The sequence below is a fragment of the Lates calcarifer genome, linkage group LG19 (assembly GCF_001640805.2).
Source record: "Lates calcarifer isolate ASB-BC8 linkage group LG19, TLL_Latcal_v3, whole genome shotgun sequence".
In the NCBI taxonomy this organism is placed as follows: Eukaryota; Metazoa; Chordata; class Actinopteri; family Centropomidae; genus Lates; species Lates calcarifer.
The window spans coordinates 7,713,741-7,733,869 of NC_066851.1; the positions used below are offsets into that span (position 1 = coordinate 7,713,741).

At 40.9% G+C, this 20,129-nt stretch overlaps 3 protein-coding genes across 6 annotated transcripts; all 3 read left to right on the plus strand.

Annotated features, from left to right (window-relative positions):
* The first annotated feature begins 330 nt into the window (after window positions 1–330).
* On the plus strand, window positions 331–9,367 carry pabpc4 (poly(A) binding protein, cytoplasmic 4 (inducible form)). Its single transcript, XM_018697838.2, is given in 16 exon segments — window positions 331–996; window positions 3,562–3,755; window positions 4,454–4,569; window positions 5,610–5,749; window positions 5,846–5,940; window positions 6,019–6,156; window positions 6,275–6,370; window positions 6,475–6,744; window positions 7,628–7,718; window positions 7,881–7,976; window positions 8,120–8,250; window positions 8,339–8,402; window positions 8,405–8,428; window positions 8,517–8,647; window positions 8,752–8,877; window positions 8,979–9,367. Coding segments are annotated over 16 exon segments (1,920 nt in total). The 5' UTR covers window positions 331–803; the 3' UTR covers window positions 8,994–9,367.
* Window positions 9,368–10,662: 1,295 nt separating this feature from the next.
* Window positions 10,663–14,241, plus strand: ppie (peptidylprolyl isomerase E (cyclophilin E)). Its single transcript, XM_018697874.2, has 10 exons — window positions 10,663–10,766; window positions 11,203–11,301; window positions 11,424–11,467; window positions 11,914–11,940; window positions 12,069–12,150; window positions 12,239–12,342; window positions 12,425–12,548; window positions 13,132–13,317; window positions 13,441–13,583; window positions 14,014–14,241. The coding sequence occupies exons 1-10, from the start codon at window positions 10,736–10,738 to the stop codon at window positions 14,080–14,082; spliced, it is 909 nt and encodes a 302-aa protein (XP_018553390.1). The 5' UTR covers window positions 10,663–10,735; the 3' UTR covers window positions 14,083–14,241.
* Window positions 14,242–14,678: 437 nt separating this feature from the next.
* On the plus strand, window positions 14,679–16,897 carry LOC108897947 (gap junction beta-4 protein). Of its 4 annotated transcripts, none has more exons than XM_018697753.2 (2): window positions 14,679–14,835; window positions 15,285–16,897. In XM_018697753.2, the coding sequence occupies exon 2, from the start codon at window positions 15,379–15,381 to the stop codon at window positions 16,168–16,170; it is 792 nt and encodes a 263-aa protein (XP_018553269.1). In that variant the 5' UTR covers window positions 14,679–14,835; window positions 15,285–15,378; the 3' UTR covers window positions 16,171–16,897. The 4 variants fall into 4 exon arrangements, with proteins under 4 accessions (XP_018553269.1, XP_018553270.1, XP_018553271.1 ...); XM_018697754.2 differs by having other exon boundaries at window positions 14,684–14,835; window positions 15,344–16,897; XM_018697755.2 differs by having other exon boundaries at window positions 14,703–14,835; window positions 15,314–16,897.
* Window positions 16,898–20,129: the final 3,232 nt, after the last annotated feature.

A 20,129-nucleotide genomic window follows, 5' to 3' on the forward strand; every position in this document is an offset into this window, starting at 1 on the left:
GCTGAATACTATTCCCAAGTTTTGATACAAATAAAAAAATGTGTATATGTATTTTTTTTTTTTTTTTTTTTTAATTCAGTATTTGTTTCTGTAGTATTCATCAGCAAATTACCTCTTTTTTAAAGCCTATAGAAATCCAGTCTGCAGTATGGGTTCAGTCAGAGCCTTTTGTATTCCCACCCAGATGTCGCTGTGGGGAGCTGGGCTCTGTAGTTGGGTCTGTTACAGTCTGCGCTCTCCCTTTTACGCCGCATGCTCAGTGTTTTTTCTATCCCAAGTTTGACCCTGGCCACTATTTCCTCCGCACCGCCACTCTCTATAAAGTGCCCATGCTTTCCTCACGCAGTCTCTTTCCCCGGCCACAAAACAACCGTGAGTGTCTAACTCACTGTTCTTGAAAAACTTAAAATAAAAATAATATAAAAAATATAAAATCCATAAAATCTTCATAAAAACAAGAACCGTAATACTTAAAAGAAATACAAACGTTTTTTAAAAAAAAAATCGCAAAACAATAATTTAAAAAAATACTGTAAACAGGAGGCCTCGGGCTTAACCCGAAGTTGGCGTCTGTAAAGGAAGAAATACTTCAGGAGACATCGATTTTTTTTATCGTGATTTTTCAGGTTTGACATTTTCTCAACCGGCTGGATCAGAGAGCCAGCTGTCCACACAGCGACTCTTTAACACCGGAGAATTGAAGCGCAGTTCGGACTCGACATACACTTTCACATCGGCATTTTTTTCCTTCTTTTTTTCCCTGAGAGAAGCTTTGCGTACATTTATTCTGTCAAGTCCGAGATATGAACACAGCGACGGGGAGTTATCCAATGGCTTCTCTCTACGTTGGCGACCTGCACCCCGATATCACGGAGGCTATGCTGTATGAGAAATTCAGCCCAGCCGGACCGGTGCTCTCCATTCGGGTATGCCGAGACATGATCACCCGGCGCTCCCTGGGATACGCTTATGTGAACTTCTCCCAACCTGCTGACGGTAAGAAATAAAACGTCAAGTGATAAGTGTGTGTGTACATGTGAGCATGTTAACTCAAAGCACGCGTCAGCGGCAGAAAGCATGCATCCTTCATATGTTGACAATGTCACCATATGCTTTCAATGTCAGTCCCAAAACTGTCCACATAAGCACATGCAAGATCAAAGAGTCACTGACAATGAATAACAACCACTGAAAATACTGAGTGATTGACCTAATGATGTTCCTGCAAATTATCACAGGACAATCATGGCAGTTCTTCAGGCTGGTTGGAGCAGTCATTTGACCCATATAAGCATGATGTCCCAGTTCCTTTACACTCCTGGAAATATGTCACTACTATTGTTAAAGCCCTCTCCAAATGCAGAGTTTGAGTTCTGAGTCATTTTATGCTCATCAGTTATATCACTGTATCTGGTCATGTACTCATTTTTTGATGGTTTGTCTTATTCAGCCCAAAATGACCTATTTCTGCTCCTATTTAAAGGGCCACTGAGTGAGACTAATTCCCATTGCCCTCTGCTGCTATATTCACTGAAAGCAAGAAAAAGAGACAAGCACAGCTGAACAATAACCCCTGCACCGGCCTGTTTGACAAGCCAGTTGTTGGATTGCAGTGCACCATTTTACAAGTACAGATAAATAAAGAGGAATAAAGTAACATAATGAAAGATACAAATAAAATAAAACAGTGATGAAACCTAATCCTCCAAAAAATAAGAAAGAAATATACCCCTTCAAAATGGACACTGTCAATCTATTAGAAGCTGATGCCCAAAATTGCCAACTATGTAACTACTTAAGAATCAGAGGTGTTGTTGCGTGTCTTTGTTGTGAGACTTTAACATTTGCAGCCAATGGTACCAAAGCATTGAGCAATAGTAGCAGGTGTTGTGGTTGTCTTTAGAGGCCTTTTGATAATGTTTACTTTGTGCTGACTCTTTTGCGGGGTGTATCAGCGTTAAACACCTGTCACAACTTATCTGTGTTGGTTACTAGAAGCCGGAGTAATGAGGGGTTACAACTGGCTAATTTCCAGGAAGGTGGTGATATCATCATTCACTTGAAGACATGTTGGAAGAGCTACAAGTGAGAAGACACCATTTGTTCTTGGAGACGTAGACACCTCCAGGAGCAGGGGGGGGTGGTAGCTGCTGGGTGTTTAAATGGTATCTTAGCACATGTCTGTGGGTCAGTAGCTTTCTGCTGTTAAAATACAACTAATAATGAGATGGTTTATGAGAAAGAACTGTAACTGGTCAGTGCAGATGATTTCATGTAACACATGTGGCAGTGGTCAGTGTTGTTTACAGTCTTCACTGGATTTCTTCACATCTCAGCTTTATGTGCTAACATTCATGAGACCTGGTGTTGCTCATCTGAGCATTCTTGTTGAATGTGTCTCTTCCCCATCAATGGTAGAGAATGCTCTACTCACACTCCATGCCAGCACATACCTCTCAGGACCCCTCTCTAAATATAGAGCTTCTTTCTGAGCAGACCAAAATTTGCCTGCCCATAATACTTCAGTTCTTTAATGACAGAAATTGTCAACAATAACAAGCAGGTCAGCATGTTTTACATTTTACCACACAGGCTATTTCTCTATTCGTCATTCTAAATGACATTACTTAATTTAAGAATAATCACCCTGTGGTTCATAGATGATTTGGCGCTTTTTAAAAATGAAGATTTCCCACTGGGAACCTTCCAGAAAGTCCACATGTTCAACTGTGATCACACACCTTCTCTGAGCACACGGGTTGTGAAGTACAATTGCAAGCCAAACTGCTGATGCCAGCAGACGCAAAGCAGCTCCGTTTTGTTTACCAGACACTTTTAGCTGGAAAGCCTGGCCTGTGTGTCTGTGTGTATGTGTGTGTGTGTGTGTGTGTGTGTGTGTGAGTGAGTGCGTGTGTTACGGTGGGGTGACTGAACAAAAGGATGTTTGGCATTTGTGCCCACATGGAGCTTATGTGATATTTAAAGCAATAGACAGAAAAAAAATGTACAAATTAAACCTCAGACTGATTTCAACAAATGAAAAATAAAATGAATTATTTCTTAAAACTACAGTTTTAGCCTGTTTGAATTGTGTGAGGGCCTGCTGCACTGCCACTGCAACTGGCCTAGGTGGGACATGGCCGAGCAGCATGTGGTGAGTCAGAGAAGAGGGCCATGTGTTCCATGTGCTTGCCCACTGCAGCTGCCCCCAACACTTGTCCCAGCTGCTCGTAGAAAGCTCATCAGCCACATGGTCTACTGCAGTATCTTATCCATGTCGCACATGCTCTGTTAATGGGCTGGCAGCAGGGATTCTCCACTGTGGCACAAACAGCACAGGAGGACAAACTGTTTGAATACAGTCCACTGTAGCTTTGTGTTATTTGAAGTGGGTGGCTTCATTATAATCACTGTTGCACCGTAGGTATTGGCAGGAATCGAAAAAATTCTAATGCATGATGGAAGCATGACATGTGGCACACACATTAGTGACTGACATGTTTTAACACCCATGGCTCCATGTAAACAGTCACCCATGACCTTTCTTCCTCCTCCCTCCAGCTGAGCGAGCCCTGGACACCATGAACTTTGACGTGGTGAAAGGAAAGCCCATCAGAATCATGTGGTCCCAAAGAGACCCCTCCCTCAGGAAGTCTGGAGTGGGCAACGTGTTCATCAAGAATCTTGACAAGTCCATTGACAACAAAGCCCTGTACGATACCTTCTCTGCCTTTGGCAACATCCTCTCCTGCAAGGTAGAGTCTGTTATAAATGTCAGTGTGGACCTCTTTGACAGGACTATTGTTTCTTTAATGCTGTATATATTTCAGCTTCTTGAAAAACTGTTTGGATATTTTACACACAAGCTAGATCAAAAATTGCATAATAGTGTTAGTGTAATGCACTTAAAATGTCCTCATGTAACTCATACACTATCTTAAAAGCAGCCACTTAGCAATACATCCACATTTTGGGAGTATGCTCACTTGAATGATAGATGACAAGAACCATACAGCAGCAGCTGGTTAGTCTAGCTTAGCATCAAGACTGGAAACACGAGAAGACAGGACTGTCCACATTGTGGTTTAAGCCCCTGTAAAATCACAAATTGTGACAAAACTGTTTTGACACTTTTTACTGCTTTCACTTTGGTTGTCACGTTTGGATTAAACAGACAAAATATAATGTGTTCTGGCGTATTTTGTTACCAGTCAAGCTGTTTTCCCCTTTTTCTATGCTAAGCTAAGATAACCAGTTGCTGACTGTAGCTTCATATTTAGCAGACAAATATGAGGGTAGTGTCAATCTTATCATCTAAATCTCTGCAAGTAAGTGAATAGGCATATTTTGCAAAATGTCAAACTGTTCTTTTTTTAAAGTTAAGGAGCTGCCTGCATTTAAGCTGGTGCATGATGCATTTTAAAACATACCCATATGTCTTCCCATGTGCCAGGTGGTGTGTGATGAAAATGGCTCCAAGGGCTACGCTTTTGTCCATTTCGAGACCCAGGACGCAGCTGATCGCGCCATTGAGAAGATGAATGGCATGCTTCTGAATGACCGCAAGGTGTGAGTGTCTGATCATCTTGGAGTACATTTATTCTGGTGTTTATTCTTGTTAGTGTTTATCTATTGAAGAAAGTCACTGAAACATCTTGCTCGAATTATAGTGTTTGAAAGCACTAGTGATAATAATGTTTGTCCAAGGTACTGTAGATTACTAGGTGATGGTAACAGCTTATGTGCATCAGTTTGATGTAAGTTGTGACATATATTGTGCCTCATGTATAAATCTGACTTGCCTGTTTTACACTTGTGTTGAGTGAACTGACTTTTCGTGTCTTTTTCCAGTTGGTGAGTTTGTGTGGGAATAATCTGACTAATAAGCTCATCTCTCACTACTGCCAGTATGAAGATAACCTCTAAACTGATAGATAACACACTAAAACCTCTGACTTATCTTTCCTACCAGATACATTTTCAGTTGCTTCATTTGTCCACTTGCTGGTCACCCCGTCTTAGAGTGTTTGTGTGTGTGTGTGTATGACCACGCTTGTGTGTTTTAGTGATGGATCGAATGCAGGAATGCAATACTGGATGGCGGAAGGGGAGAGGTCATCATAGCAAGGTATATAAGATCATTTGGTCCTCCTCAGCTTTCCCTTTGTACTGTGAGACTCTGTTCCTCCATCCCTCTCCATCCACCTCCTCATCAAGTTTTGGACCAAGAATTATGATGGTTGTCACTGTGTTGTCTAGCATGCCAACATATCTGCCTGCCTCTGGTGATATTAACAGCAGTTGAATGTCTGTTTTTGTTTTTTTTTTGTCATTGTTTACCCTAGGAATGATGAGTCACACGATGAAATGTAGCTGTGAAGTTGTCTTGTGAACCTTGTCCCTGTTATTGTAAAAGAATGTACTCTCTTTTACTTATCATGCTTGCGTGGTCAGGTCTGTGCGGAACTTTCTTTACCTGGAAACCCGGATAACCAGTGTTTTAGATTTTGGAAAAGTGAAGTCAAAAGAGATGGCGCCTGGTCTGCTTTGTCAACTTTGCCCTGACTGTTTTACAAGAGTGTGTTTCGCTGCTCTCCCTCTATTTTCAGGTTTGTGGGTCGTTTCAAATCTCGCAAAGAACGGGAGGCTGAGCTCGGCGCCAAAGCCAAAGAGTTTACCAACGTCTACATCAAGAACTTTGGGGATGATATGGACGACGATCGGCTGAAGGAGCTCTTTGACAAATATGGTAATCTGAGACTAGATCCATCCATTGTTCCAAACTCTAATTTGTTCTAGTGCTTTAGACTCTGCTGGCTTACGTCCACACTTATGGCCTTCGCAGGTAAAACACTCAGCGTGAAGGTGATGACAGACCCCACCGGCAAATCCAGAGGCTTTGGATTTGTTAGTTACGAGAAGCATGAGGACGCTAACAAGGTACTTGTCCTCGTGTTAATGTGTTAAGTGTATCTTTATCTCAGAAATTTCTTCTGATAATTCTGGCTTCATCCAAAGGCTGTGGAGGACATGAATGGCACTGAACTCAATGGCAAGACTGTGTTTGTGGGCCGGGCGCAGAAGAAGATGGAGCGGCAGGCAGAGCTGAAGAGGAAGTTTGAGCTGCTGAAACAAGAAAGGATCAGTCGTTATCAGGTCAGCAGAGACAAGGCCCTTAATCTAAGTAAATCCTGTCAATATAATATTTTGATTCAGTGGTATCAAGCTACTTAAGTAAGCTACTTTGTGTGATGACTGATGTCTTTTGTTTCAGGGTGTAAACCTTTACATTAAGAACCTGGATGACACTATAGATGATGAGAAACTGCGTAAAGAGTTCTCTCCATTTGGATCCATTACAAGTGCTAAGGTGAGTAAGATCAGTCCAATGGTGCAGTGCATGTAAACACAGCAACAGCATGGGCAAAATTTGTACATTTGAAGTTACTCAGAAAAAATCTGTCTGTATTTTAGGTGATGCTTGAGGAGGGTCGCTCCAAAGGCTTTGGCTTTGTTTGCTTCTCTTCCCCTGAAGAGGCCACCAAAGCTGTGACTGAGATGAACGGGCGTATTGTTGGCTCCAAACCTCTCTACGTGGCTCTTGCTCAGCGCAAAGAGGAGCGCAAGGCCCACCTTACCAACCAGTACATGCAGCGTATTGCTGGCATGAGGGCCATGCCGGCTAATGCCATTATCAATCAGTTCCAACCCACCAGTGGCTACTTCATGCCAGCTGTGCCACAGGTGTGACAGTTAAAGTCTGAGATGATGAGTGTATGTTAAAGTGGCTGTGATGTAGATTTTACAGTGTTGCATTAACAGCCTGTTTGTGCTGCCCCCAGTTGGCAAAAAAACTGTTAATGCAGGTCCATAGCACAGAGAATTGGTTGGGAGTGGGGCAAGGTTGGGGGCAACTTAAGCATCCCAAAAGATGACTGGTTGGGATTAGGGATAAGGCTGGGTTCTGGTTAAGGTAAGAGGAAACAACAGGGAGACACTCTTCAACAGAGCAGATTTATAGGTGCTATATGAAGGTTTTTGCTATTGCTATAAAGCTAACATTAGCATTGTCAGCTGTTTACTTATCAGTCTGGAAGAAATGTTGAGTTCAGCATCAAATATCATTTCTTTACTCACCAGGGGTTGTCTCCAGCAGTGGAAACCAACGCTAACGTTAACTCTTCTCTTGCTTCTATTTCTATCACTCCTCTTCTTCTACTGAAGTTAGTATACTAGCCAGGTAGCCCCAGTCTATCATGTAATACCACTTCGCAATAGCGAGTCACTGTAGTGTCCAGTCTGCCCTCAGTCCAACATAAGTGGATAAGGAAATAGAGGAGCCCAGAGGATGTATTAACCTCTGTTAAGTGTTGTAAATGTAAATGTAAATGCAAGAAGTGCTAAAGTGCTTCATTTGAATTCAGTATGCAAGAAAGCTATCATAATTCCCAATTCTTCTAAGTGAAGTTTTTGCACTGCTTATCCCAGAGGTCACTGGGAAAAGTTCTGAACTGATAATCAAAGTTTCTGTTATATTCCAGTAAAAATACCACATATTCCTGCCATTGGTCTTAGTATGGTTTTTATTGCTATTTGATGATAAAATTCACTTTCTTGTGTCCACCAGGCCCAGAATAGGACTACGTACTACGCACCCAATCAACTGGCCCAAATGCGACCCAACCCCCGGTGGCAGCAACAAGGTGGTAGAGGTCAAGGTGAGCATGTGGCATTATTGGATGGTGCATCTATCTGTCTCAGAACTTCCTTAAACATCATCATTATGCTGTAATGAAGCATTTTAAACTACATACAATTTCAGTTCAATTACTTATGTATCCAATATCATTGGTTTTATTTCTTCTTCTGTCACATCCCAGGTGGTTTCCAGGGGATACCCAGCTCACTGCGTCAGCCAGGACCACGTGCCAACCTGAGACACATGACTCCTAGTGGCAGCACGCAGGGCCCACGAGGTGTGTTCAGTACTAACAACTGGCCAGAATGATCACCATCACTTCACTGACTCTGACTTTGGAATTTTATTGACACCAAATATACAGTAGTGATTGTCAAAACTCTGTGTAAAGACTGCTCTATTTCTTCTCCTTGTTGGTAGCTACTGGCCAGGCCATGGCTCCTCGACCCTCAATGGGAGTCCCAGGCCCCAGAGCCATGCCTCCTTACAAATATGCCACCGGTGTCCGTAACCCCAACCCCCAGGTGGTGCAACCGATTGCCTTACAGCAGGTATGAGCAAAGGATCAACCACATCATCTCTTTCACTAAAGAACTTTAAGTAATGTTCATGACTTTGTCCTTTAACCGTTCTTTCCAGGCTCAGCCAGCTGTGCACGTTCAGGGCCAGGAGCCCCTCACAGCCTCCATGCTGGCTGCTGCACCCCCCAGGAGCAGAAACAGATGCTAGGTAAGGCTGGTATTTCACAATGAATTAACTGTAATTCTCCTCAGTGTTCAATAGTTTGATTTATTCTCCTTCGCATTTTTTAAAACAGGGGAGCGCCTTTTCCCACTGATTCAGGCCATGCACGCCAACCTGGCAGGAAAGATCACTGGCATGCTGCTGGAGATCGACAACTCTGAACTTCTACATATGCTGGAGTCTCATGAATCTCTGCGTTCAAAGGTACTTTGCTATCTCTATCTTTTTGTCATGTTATCATAGTGAAATGCATGTTATCTACATACTAGACTATGTCATTATTCATGTTTGATGATATCTTTACACAGGTGGAAGAAGCCGTTGCCGTTCTACAGGCCCATCAGGCAAAGAAAGATGCAACCCAAAAAGGTGGGCAGCATGGCTACTACTGCTGCTGCTGCTACATCCTGAAGACTGTGCACTGTATTAGATTGGTATGAAAATACATAATCAGTAAAGCTATTCACGCTCATTGCTTTGGTCATATACGGTTAAAGTTTTTTGGCACTAATGAAAAGTCATTGTGTTGTTTCAGGGCACAGAAAAATGAGCAGAGATGGGAAGAGACACACTACACTGACTCCAAACACCAGAGTCCACTGAACAATTATGCAAAAATAAAAAACAAGGAAAAAATGGAAAAATGCAATTTTGAAATATACTTGAACATTTTGAAAAAGATTACAGTTCATAATTTTCTAGTTCTGTAATACTTTTAAAAAGCAAAAATGCAAATTAATCTTGAATGAAGGCCCTTTATTTTGTGGCGAAGGAGAGAAACCTTTTTCTAGAAGGAAAATGAGCCTTGTTCTTTTTCTTTGCTTGACATTTTTATGCTTGATTTGAAATGATGGACTCCTCCATCCTATCATGTTATCATGGGTTTTGTGGTATTCTCAATAAAGGGATGATATATCAAGGTTACCACTCTTGTGTTATTTAATCCTTACATGTAACCTATTTTGTTCACTTTCAAGAGTGTATCTGACTATCACTTATCTAGACAGTCGTGTGGCAGAGGCCAAAGCAGGGTAAGGGGCAGAACAGTCAGGAACACTGCAGGAGAAGCACAAACAATATAGTGTTAAGTATCATATGTTTTGTTTATCTGAATTTATCTAAAGCAGCACAAGAAGGGAAAAAACATTTAACTTTGCCTCTTTAAAAGGCATTTTTTGCACTCAAGACCAAAAGACTGGAGAGAGATTTCTCCCTCACCAAATTACCTTTCAGAGATATTGTCACTGAGCATTTGTCATAGAAACCTGATGGTAACAATCATTGTCATGACTTCAAGGTCTGACTTTTGCATGTTTTGATATACAACTCTAAAAATGCAAAATCTTTAATTGCATTTAATTTTGTAAATAAGTTTAATGTGTTGTAATAAATAAAATCTATAAATGGCAATTTTATGTTCAAACTGTCATTTTTTATTTTGTTCATTTTACATAGCTTTTCTAAATTAGGGCCTCCAGTGTCATTTCTTCTTAACCTTCTTCACTTCAATTAAATTCAATCAAAAGTACATTCTGGGATCATCAGTATGAAATCTGCTGAATATATATGATAGTCCTTTGTCTGACAGCAAGACAGAAGGACAAGCAGTCAGTCAGAGTTAGAAATTTAATATGATAAAATTCATGATGGCTGAATATCTAGCTGCTTCATTTTCATGTATTGTGTGTGCAGGTTCATGTTCATATTGTCATTGTTTACTCAGACACTAATAGAAAAGAACTACCATTAATGTTATTAGGAACACTGGTGCTTTTCCTACCATGACAGCTTGACAAAAAAAATGTCTGCTGTGAAAAAACAGCTGAGTGGCATTCAGCCACCATTTGTTATTTTGTAATTTCCATTTCAAGTGTTTTAGCTCAAATATAGACCAACATCAGTTATATCTCATATCAACTCTCATCCTGTCCAGTCACCATACTATTTATAATTAGATTTTATTAAAATTATTTGAAAAAGAAAGAGATGTACCCATAGTATTATTGAAATGTTACATGCTTTTGTGGAGGGAGAGAGAAATGGTGGAAAATGTCCTCCTCGGTTACTGTAAATTTGTCCAGAAAGCTGGCGACATCTTTGACTGTACGTGACTATACAAAAAGTGTTGAAACCCCCTTAAACACAGCCTATGGTTGAAACTGAGGCGAATATGGGTACAGAGGGTTTCCTCCAACAGGTGGCGCTGGAGCTCATGAGACGAGAGAGGCGGGCTTTAGCTCCACTGCACCAATGACAAGCCTCTGGGGTTAAAGTTGAAGGGTTACATCCAATATGGCCGCTAACAAACGAGTGCTATATGTTGGTAAGTTATTCTTATTTTTCACAAAAACACGTAAAAATTGTGTTGTTTCTGTATGTTTAGTCAACGTGCTAGGGTAATTGTATCAAAGTAGAGGCAGCCAAATAGGTGTAAAGCGGAAATAATATGAAAAACGGCACAAAGAGAATCACCCGGCAAAATATTTAACTCCTCCTCTAAACATGGAAACTATTTTAAACTTCTGTAAACCATAAAATTCGCAGTTTCCCCAACACCTGTAAAGCGCATTGTGTCAGGTTATGTAATGAAATGAAATGAAATAAATCTATCCATGACGTTAAAAGGTCCAGCCTGCGTCAGTCCCTAGGTCTTGAACGCAACACGTAGACCAACCTCGTTATCGTTCTCTTCATTTTCGATGTAAACCATACATTCGCATATTTTTAATGTGTATAAATGTCCTGTGTGTTTCTCTCAGGTGGTCTGGCAGAGGAGGTGGACGAGAAGGTCCTACATGCAGCCTTTATCCCATTTGGAGACATCACAGACATCCAGATACCTTTAGACTATGAAACAGGTAAGAGCAGGAGTTTTACTATGGTGTGTGATTGTAACACTGCACCGTTTCTGTGTACTATTAAACACAGCGGATAAGATCAGTACGAAGCTGTATTAATGTACCATATGTTCTGTTTTCAGAAAAGCACAGAGGATTTGCTTTCATTGAGTTTGAACTGGCAGAGGTATGTAATTGTCATGTGCTGAATACTCCAATATTTACCAATAAATTCTCAATGAGAAAATAAATGAATGAGATTATATTTGAAGTTAGAATTAAATCAAGACATTTATTGTTGCATTATTGAAGTGCACATTGTACATATCTTAACTGGTGATAGACAGGGTTTTAAGTGCAGTTTGCAACACAAAACACTCCAACTGCATGATGTTATTTCTTTACTGCTTTAATCTACTTTCTTGTATAGCCATGGTAATTTACAATTCCCTGTTACTAACACAGACATGCTATTGCGTATTAACAGAATGAATAAATGGAATAATGTTGTAGAATCTGTGCTACTGGAATGTCATTTTATTTTGAAGAGGGTTAATCATAGACTGGTTGGTGAATGCAATGTAAACATAATCAGTTATTCTCTAACCATCATATGCCTATTTTCTTTGATAGGATGCTGCAGCAGCTATTGATAACATGGTAAGTGGATCACATTGCTGCCCACACATGCCAGTGATGTTTTATTTCTGTCTTTAAGGTCTAGGTGTGTTAGCCTAAAAAATAGCTTCCTGTTTTAATGTTAATGTCTTTTTCTTCTTCTCTACCAGAATGAGTCTGAGCTTTTTGGACGGACTGTCCGGGTCAACATCGCCAAGCCCATGAGAATCAAAGAAGGTTCTTCGCGACCAGGTGATTATTGAAATCCTGTTCATAGATAGCTTTACCTGTGCTGTGATTTTCAACCCATAGCTCTGATTTTAACTCTGCTTTCCTCCAGTGTGGTCTGATGATGACTGGCTGAAGAAGTTCTCGGGGAAGACCACAGAGGAGGCTGAGGGCGAGGCAGCAGGTGGAGAAACGACCAACACAGCAACACAGGAGGTAAGATGGCTTTCTTACTTGCCAGTGAGTGTAACATCAATCATGTTAAGATAGTAAGTCAAGTATAATTTTGTTTTTGTAGGCTGAACCTCCAGCTAAAAAGGGCAGAGTTAATCCTCAGGTCTATATGGACATCAAGATTGGCAACAAACCAGCAGGGAGACTATGTTTCCTCCTGCGGGCTGACATCGTTCCCATGACAGCAGGTCGGTATGCAGTTTTTTGAAGGGCTTTAAAGGTGCTATATGTATGTTTTTGTTATCGCTACATAGCCAACTTTAGCATTAACAGCGCTTACAGAGAGCCTCAGCCATCATTGCATTTATATTACACAAGGTTAGTATACTCCCTCTGGGCAGTGCTACTTCTTGATCCTGTCATGTTGGAGGGCTGTTGAGGGATGACTTGATGCTACAGAGACTCAATAGTTGCAAAGTGATGATATGGTGTGGACCACGGCTAACTAGTTAGCATGCAAACTTCAGTTCATGAAAAGAAGTGATAGAAATACAAGCAAAACAAAACATTAGTGTTTTCCACTGCTGGATACAGCTCATCTGTAAGTAAAGGAATGAAGTTTGAGCTGAACTCACAGCTCACAGCTGTTAATGCTAACGTTGGCTATATGTAAACACCTTTAACCATCACTTCTTTGACAGAAATATATAGTGTAGCTGCACAACCATAAGAGTAACTACAAGTGCTTAATTAAAACGCCTCAATTCAAAAATAAAATGTAAGTTAAGGTACACATCAACACAGGTATCTTTTTTTTTACATCTTGTGTAGAGAACTTCCGGTGCTTGTGCACACACGAGAAAGGCTTTGGCTACAAGGGCAGCAGCTTCCACCGCATCATTCCTCAGTTTATGTGCCAAGGAGGCGACTTCACCAACCACAATGGCACCGGCGGCAAGTCTATCTACGGCCGGAAGTTCGATGATGAAAACTTTGTCCTCAAACACACTGCTCCAGGTGAGGAGTTTTGTAAGAGGCGTTCAGGGGATGTGTGATGAAGTCTGTGAATGAAGTTCATGGTTTGTGTTTACTAGCAGATCCTGTGTGTAACCGGCCAAACCTTGTGTCTTGTGCTTACAGGACAGCTCTCCATGGCCAACTCTGGGCCAAACACTAATGGCTCTCAGTTCTTCATCACCACTGACAAAACAGACTGGCTGGATGGCAAACATGTGATGTTTGGAGAGCTGGTGGAGGGGATGGATGTGCTTCGTGCAATGGAGGTAAGGGGTAAAAGGGTTTACTAAAATTTTAATTGCAGAAAGAATGTAATTTTGTATGCCTACCTATCATTACTGCAAATCTGCATAAAAATACTCTCATTCTGAATGTGTTTTTAGCTTTTTTTACTTGTCTGTTCTCCAGTTACCATGCCTTGGTGTATTAGAAACAAAATAGAAAAATGAGCAAAAGCTATCATTTAAGAAATTGGAAAAATTGGAAAAAATTGGAGACATAAAGCTTTTTTAAAATATCAAATAAACTTGTGATCATACTGTTTGGAAACATGTACATGAATTAGAATCCATAATTGTGATCCTCTATAGAAAAGTTAGTATTTCATGAATCTGGTTTTGTGATACAGTGATAAAAGTCAGTTGTAAAAACCTGTAGAATTCAAAGTGAATCTTTTAAATGATTTTCTTTCTGCAGGCTCAGGGGACAAAAGATGGGAAGCCGAAGCAGAAAGTAATCATCTCAGACTGCGGAGAATACGTATGAATTGAAAAGAAATGTGTGCTTGACTTGTTTGTGTGTATGTATGGAGGCAGTGCACTGTCTGAGAGCATCAGTGTGTTCATGGTCTTTTGTACTTTGAACCCAGACCCTCTGTCATGTAAATATTTCAATAAACACCTTTTTTTTTATGAAGAAACTACAGTTTGGTGTCTGTTTCTTTTTATAAATGAAATGTCACATTGTGATACGGACTTGTTGGCTGGATTTATATTTACATAACTATTTATAGTGCATTTTGTCTTAAATATTTAAGAAAACTTTTTTTTTTTTTTTTTTGAAAAACTTCAGTCAGTTAACTTTCCAGTGCCAGAGGCTTTGTAAAGAAAGTTAATTTTCATGACGTGCGTGTCAAACCGCCACATTTCTATTCTGGTTTAATACTAAAATATGTATATTTTAATTCATATAAAGCCTAAAATAAATACAAATTAAATATTATGAATGGTGGGTGCAAGGAGTTTGTTTTGGTCTTATTCATATATAACCAATCAAGCTTGATAAATGGGAGATTAAATGTTGCACGTTCTGTTCATTTTTAATTGGTCAAACAAGTTCTTGGGAGTGGGGCAGCCACACCTGAGCAGGTTGAGAGATGAGAGGACGCGACGGCAGGCGAACAACTCCACCCCTCTCCACTCCCGTCCTGTTGAGAAATCTACAGATTCACATCGGTGAGCTTCATCCAAAGCCTGCTCCTCCGCTCCGACACTGAACCGCGACAACAGCGTTCTCACTGTAAGTATTCCAACTGATTTGTTGTGTTGGTAGTGACTATGATCGCTATGCGAACTTGTTTGAATTTGTCCGATTTTGTAGTTTTTATACATGGGCATTTTGGACACGCGCAATAGCGCACGAACGTACAAACTTGAAAGCCGAAGTCGCTAGAAAGTGAGTGGCTGAAATGAGTAAGAGTTGTCTGATTTTATCTCCAAAGCAGCGACGAATTCAAAAGTTCTTGTTTCCACAACCGTAAATCCACACGTTTACAAGACCTTATAGGACCAGAGTCGCTTTAGTCCTCATTTTACATGTATTTCTTCAAACATGTTTGACTTCAGATATGTAAACACGTGAATTCATACGTTAATAACCCAGTCCCACCTCAGTTTGTTTCCTTGTTCTCGTGTCCTTGCTCTGTAACTGTGATATAACTGTGTTTTCTGTCTGTGTCTGGTTGGTAGATACCTGAAGTTAGTCTGTGCCATTTCAGTTGAAAAGAGCTTCCCCTGTCTTCCATCAGCAGGAAGAGAAGACAGACTGTGAACAAACCTCGTCATGAACTGGGCATTCCTCCAGGGCCTCCTCAGCGGAGTGAACAAGTACTCCACAGCCTTTGGCCGAGTGTGGCTCTCTATCGTCTTCCTCTTCAGGGTCATGGTGTTTGTGGTGGCCGCGGAGAAGGTATGGGGAGACGAACAGAAAGACTTCAAATGCAACACGGCTCAGCCCGGGTGCCACAACGTCTGCTATGACCACTTCTTCCCTGTGTCCCATGTCCGGCTGTGGGCCCTGCAGCTCATCTTCGTCACATGCCCCTCACTCCTGGTGGTGATGCACGTAGCCTACAGGGAGGACAGGGAACGAAAACACCGACTCAAGTATGGTGAAAACTGCCGCCGCCTCTACCAGAACACAGGCAAGAAGCGCGGAGGCCTGTGGTGGACTTATGTCCTCACTTTGGTCTTCAAAATAGCTGTGGACGCCACCTTCGTCTACCTCCTCTACCACATCTATGAGGGCTATGACTTCCCGTTGCTCATCAAGTGCAAACAGAAGCCCTGTCCCAACACAGTAGACTGCTTCATCGCTCGCCCCACTGAGAAAAGAATCTTCACCCTATTCATGGTGGTCACCAGCCTGGTCTGCATCTTGCTCTCTATTTTTGAAATTCTCTACCTTGTTGGCAAACGCTGCCATGAATGTTTCTCCTCTGGCCATCAGTCCCGCCACATCACGACCAACACACTGTCCAGCGGAAGCAGCTTGATGGAGTCAAACACACTAAAGCTGCCGCGTAAAAACACCCCTGAGACACCTGCACCATCGTACAGTGTCGCCATATCTTGAGACACTGAGCAAAAAGGCAAAGACTTCATGAAAAAACAAAGACATGGGAAAGGAAATGCTTCTCCTCATTCCACTGGCACTTCCTTAAAAGACTTGACAACAGACATTTGTCAACTCAGAGATTGATCTGCAACAGAGTTAGTTCCTTACTGTTTCTGTGTCCACAGTCAAAGGAATTTTGGACTACAACACGTGTCATTAATCTGGAATGTCCTCACTGTTGTGGACTCGGGTTGGAGTATTTGCAGAGATTTTTACAAATGTAGAAGTTCGATATCCCCTGCAAATAAAGAAAAAGGCAAGTTTGTGCGATGCAGTATCAGATTTCACCTCGAGTTCAGTCGCATGAGTCACTCCATGGTTTGGAGAGTATGGTTTCATAAACACATGTGGTTTTCTCTGTAAGATTTTCCCTCTGCTCATGGCCAACCTCGAAATGTTTAGTTCAGACTGCACTGTGTCTCCTCCCTTCACCCACATGTTCTCGTGTCTTGTTGCAAATGCTGTACTTTATATAATTTATCAAAAGGTTTGAAATATTGTGCTGTCACTGTCCTCATTTGTTGTCATGTTTGTGCAGACAGGCAGTAGAGAGCAGCAATGAAGGCGAACTGCTGTTTGTAAAACACAGTTGTTAAAGGATTTGTGTATTTTACAGTGTTGAGGTGCAGCATGGCTGCATATTTGTTAATAGAATTTTTCATTAAAGATTTTCATGTTTTGAAAAGGTATGTTTTTTTTTTCATAAGATCAAGGGAGAGAGGTCTTAGCATAGGAAATGTACCAATGAACAATGGAAACCAGCCATCTCTCTGCTGAAAAGGATTTGTTGATTCTGCAGTTCTGTGGTTTGACAAAAATCTCTGACTTTCTTCCTGCTTCCACTTTTTCCATGCTCCTCATAAAGAAGTCCCTCCCCACTGGCTGCACAGATTGCTCTGTTGCTAGAGCGGCACCCTCATTGTTTAGGTCGATTGGTACTTTGAAAATAGCAGAGGAGGAGTCTCCCACTCCTCTGATTCATCTGTGCTGACGTGCTGGAACCACCCAGTGCAGGAATTTGTCGGTCCTTACAGCGTCTGAATGGATGAATCCAGTATTTACACTGCAACGTGCCAGAGGAGCGATGTAGTAAAGAGTAAAAAGACATATTTTCTGACTCACGGTCTCTCGCTGTGTGGATATTTTCAGCTTTATCTGCTGGGGTTCTGAGATACCTTGATTAATACATTGTGTTAGTGCTGGCCAGAATTAAGATCAACTTTAAAAAACTCAAACAGCAAAGTGTCTTTCCAATAGGATGATCTGCAGGCACCACTGTTTTCATTATAACCATTAAAAACTATTTCAGTAGACAGTACTTCCAATGAAGGCTGTTAACAAGTGAGGTCTGTGGATTATCATAGAGAATAGGGCACTGTTTAGGGAAAGACAAGTGTTGTTGAGATGTAATTGTTCACCTACAATGTATTGGGGTGGCAACAGCTTCAAAAATACTTAAAAGGCGAGATACCACAAGGAGTAAATAGATAAATTGTTTGCTTGTGTGTGATTTTAGTGCAGTGATTTGAATCAATTATCACTTTTATACTGGCATCTGCTCTAGTAGAAATATTGTCCAAACAGGATCTAAGCTCTGAAGTATTACAAGAAGTATAAACTAATATGATTAAGGTCCAGCTGTGTTTGTCAGGCCTGACTGTGTGCTTCTGTAAATGAACCCTCACTCTAATTACCAGACCCTCCCAACTCTTCCTGGTTATTATCTCTTTCTCAGCCCTTGTACATTTCCTTCCTTTCACAGTACCAGCACTGACGAGTGATGCGTTTGTCCTGCTGTGTTGTTCCATCTTGTCGAGACTTGCCGCTGGCAGAGGTTGAGTCATGGGGTGCATTCTTCCAGGTGTGTCCTGGCAGACTGCCTGGACCAGTTGTTCCATCTTGAGCCACACAGATCTTCCCCTCCCCCCTCTCAAATTTACTCCTCGTTTACTAAATGCTCTAAATGTTGTGAGTGCTCATGTTGTGGTCACATGCATGAGCTTGAGCTTTACGCTGCAGATGACCTTCCTGAAAAGCACAGCTGCAGCAGATACTTCTAACAATATGCTGAGAGTTGTAGCTCACAGCTGTGAAACTTTGAGATGAAGTGTTTGATCTAGATGCAGCACTACAACAATCTGTTTATAGTGTTACTTTTTACACTTGGAATTAGACCCATTCAGCCTTTTATAACAAAATAGTGTTTATTATTTATACACAAATGAAAATATGAGCATAATGTAAGAAACAAGCTCTTTCTACATGCATTCAAAGAGGCTGATTAATCTATCTGTAGTTCATGTTTTAGCCAGGTTCCTGACAATTGAATTAATATCAACATCACTTTAATTTGAAAATAATGAATTAGATACTTCAACAAAGTGAAAACAAATCAACAATTCATCTTGATTGTCAGGTTAGTTTTCAAACTGCCGTCAGATCACACATTTGTAAATTACAGGTTTAAAGAACAAAGCATGTAGAAAAGTTCTTGTGCACTTGTCTTCTTAGAAATTCTGGGCTTGGTTGGGAGCTGTTGCTATTGTGATGACAAAACAAGCCCATTGAGATGTCAATGTACTGAGCAATACAAATATGCTTGACTTGACTTGACTTGAGACTGGTGATATATGACCAACTCTGTACCCTTTTATATTATGTAAACACAGGATTCAGTAGATCTGAACACAGGTACTGGTCTGCAAGAACTGACAAGTTATGGTGACAACAGGCTGATATTTGATATTCTTTATTTCATGTGGGGGCGTAAATTCATTCACAAACACTGCTAATAATGGGATATTTTTCCTGTTTTCCACAACAGAGACACAGCTGCACAGTTTGCTTTGAAATGTTAACTGTAAATTGTGCAAAAAATACAGCGGTTCTAAAAGTGAGTGGAGACAAAACCCAGAGCTTTTGACAGTGAGGATGAGCCTGAGTGCACTGTGAGTTCATGAATTGTGACAGTGTTACCTGAGTAGAGCTTGGTTTTATAAAGAATAATGGAAATACAATACACCTTTTTGGCAGTCCTGTGTGTCCTGAGTGTCCTGTGTGCCACATGAAGATGTTGGAAAATAACAATGCAGGAAATGAAAGAAGAACAGGGAAATGAATAAAATATCTTCTTCCTAGTTACATGATAACAAATTCACCTGACACTTAACCTTTTTAATCAACCTTCCTCCTCAGAATGTCTCAGAAAATATGTTGCCCAGCACCCCACATGCTTTGGAAACTTGTGAAAAAAAGAGCTTGAGAACTTGCACAACAATCCAAAAAAAAAAAAAAAAAAAAAAAAGCATTCACCTTAGGGTGTGTCTGGCTCTTACGTATACTCTGTGAAGTACTCAGAAACAAGTTGAGACATTAAGAAGTTTTGTTCCTGGAAACAAGATAATAAGACAATTCTGTACCTGGAAAGGTTATATGTAAAATTAATAAAGTTAACTCTGTCGTCCTTTAAACTTTATTTTTGATTAATTAGCACAATCACATCTCTTTTTAAAGATGTTTGCCCAATTGAACCTTTCTGGGACGATTTAGATTATCAGATAAAACTATGTCTGTCTGTGACTCGTGTGTGTAGATGATGAACATCCATCCCTTTGAATTCTCCTGCTAATAGTGATATTGAACTATACTTCAGGGCACTGCAGACCCACACAGAGACTCCTGGTGGTCCTCATGTTTCCCACCACAGACCCTGAACCATATGTGCACCAATGCTGTGATTGGTTCCCTGGTTCCAAACTTCCAAACAGACTGTTCATGTGCGAACATATCACCAAATCCTATTGGACGAACCTGAACATGCTTTCTACGAATTGTGATAGCTGATGTGCAAAAATATTTGATTTGCCACCTAACACTGGCATGTAAGAAGGAGAGAGAGAGAGGCAGAGAAAGGGAGG

Excerpts from the sequence above, each read along its gene's own strand:
- ppie (XM_018697874.2), top strand. The coding sequence starts at position 10,736 with ATGGCCGCTAACAAACGAGTGCTATATGTTG. Across the intron at positions 11,468-11,913 it reads TTGAGTTTGAACTGGCAGAG|GATGCTGCAGCAGCTATTGA; the intron begins GTATGTAATTGT and ends TTTCTTTGATAG. Across the intron at positions 12,343-12,424 it reads CCAACACAGCAACACAGGAG|GCTGAACCTCCAGCTAAAAA; the intron begins GTAAGATGGCTT and ends TTGTTTTTGTAG.
- LOC108897947 (XM_018697753.2), top strand. The coding sequence starts at position 15,379 with ATGAACTGGGCATTCCTCCAGGGCCTCCTCAGCGGAGTGAACAAGTAC.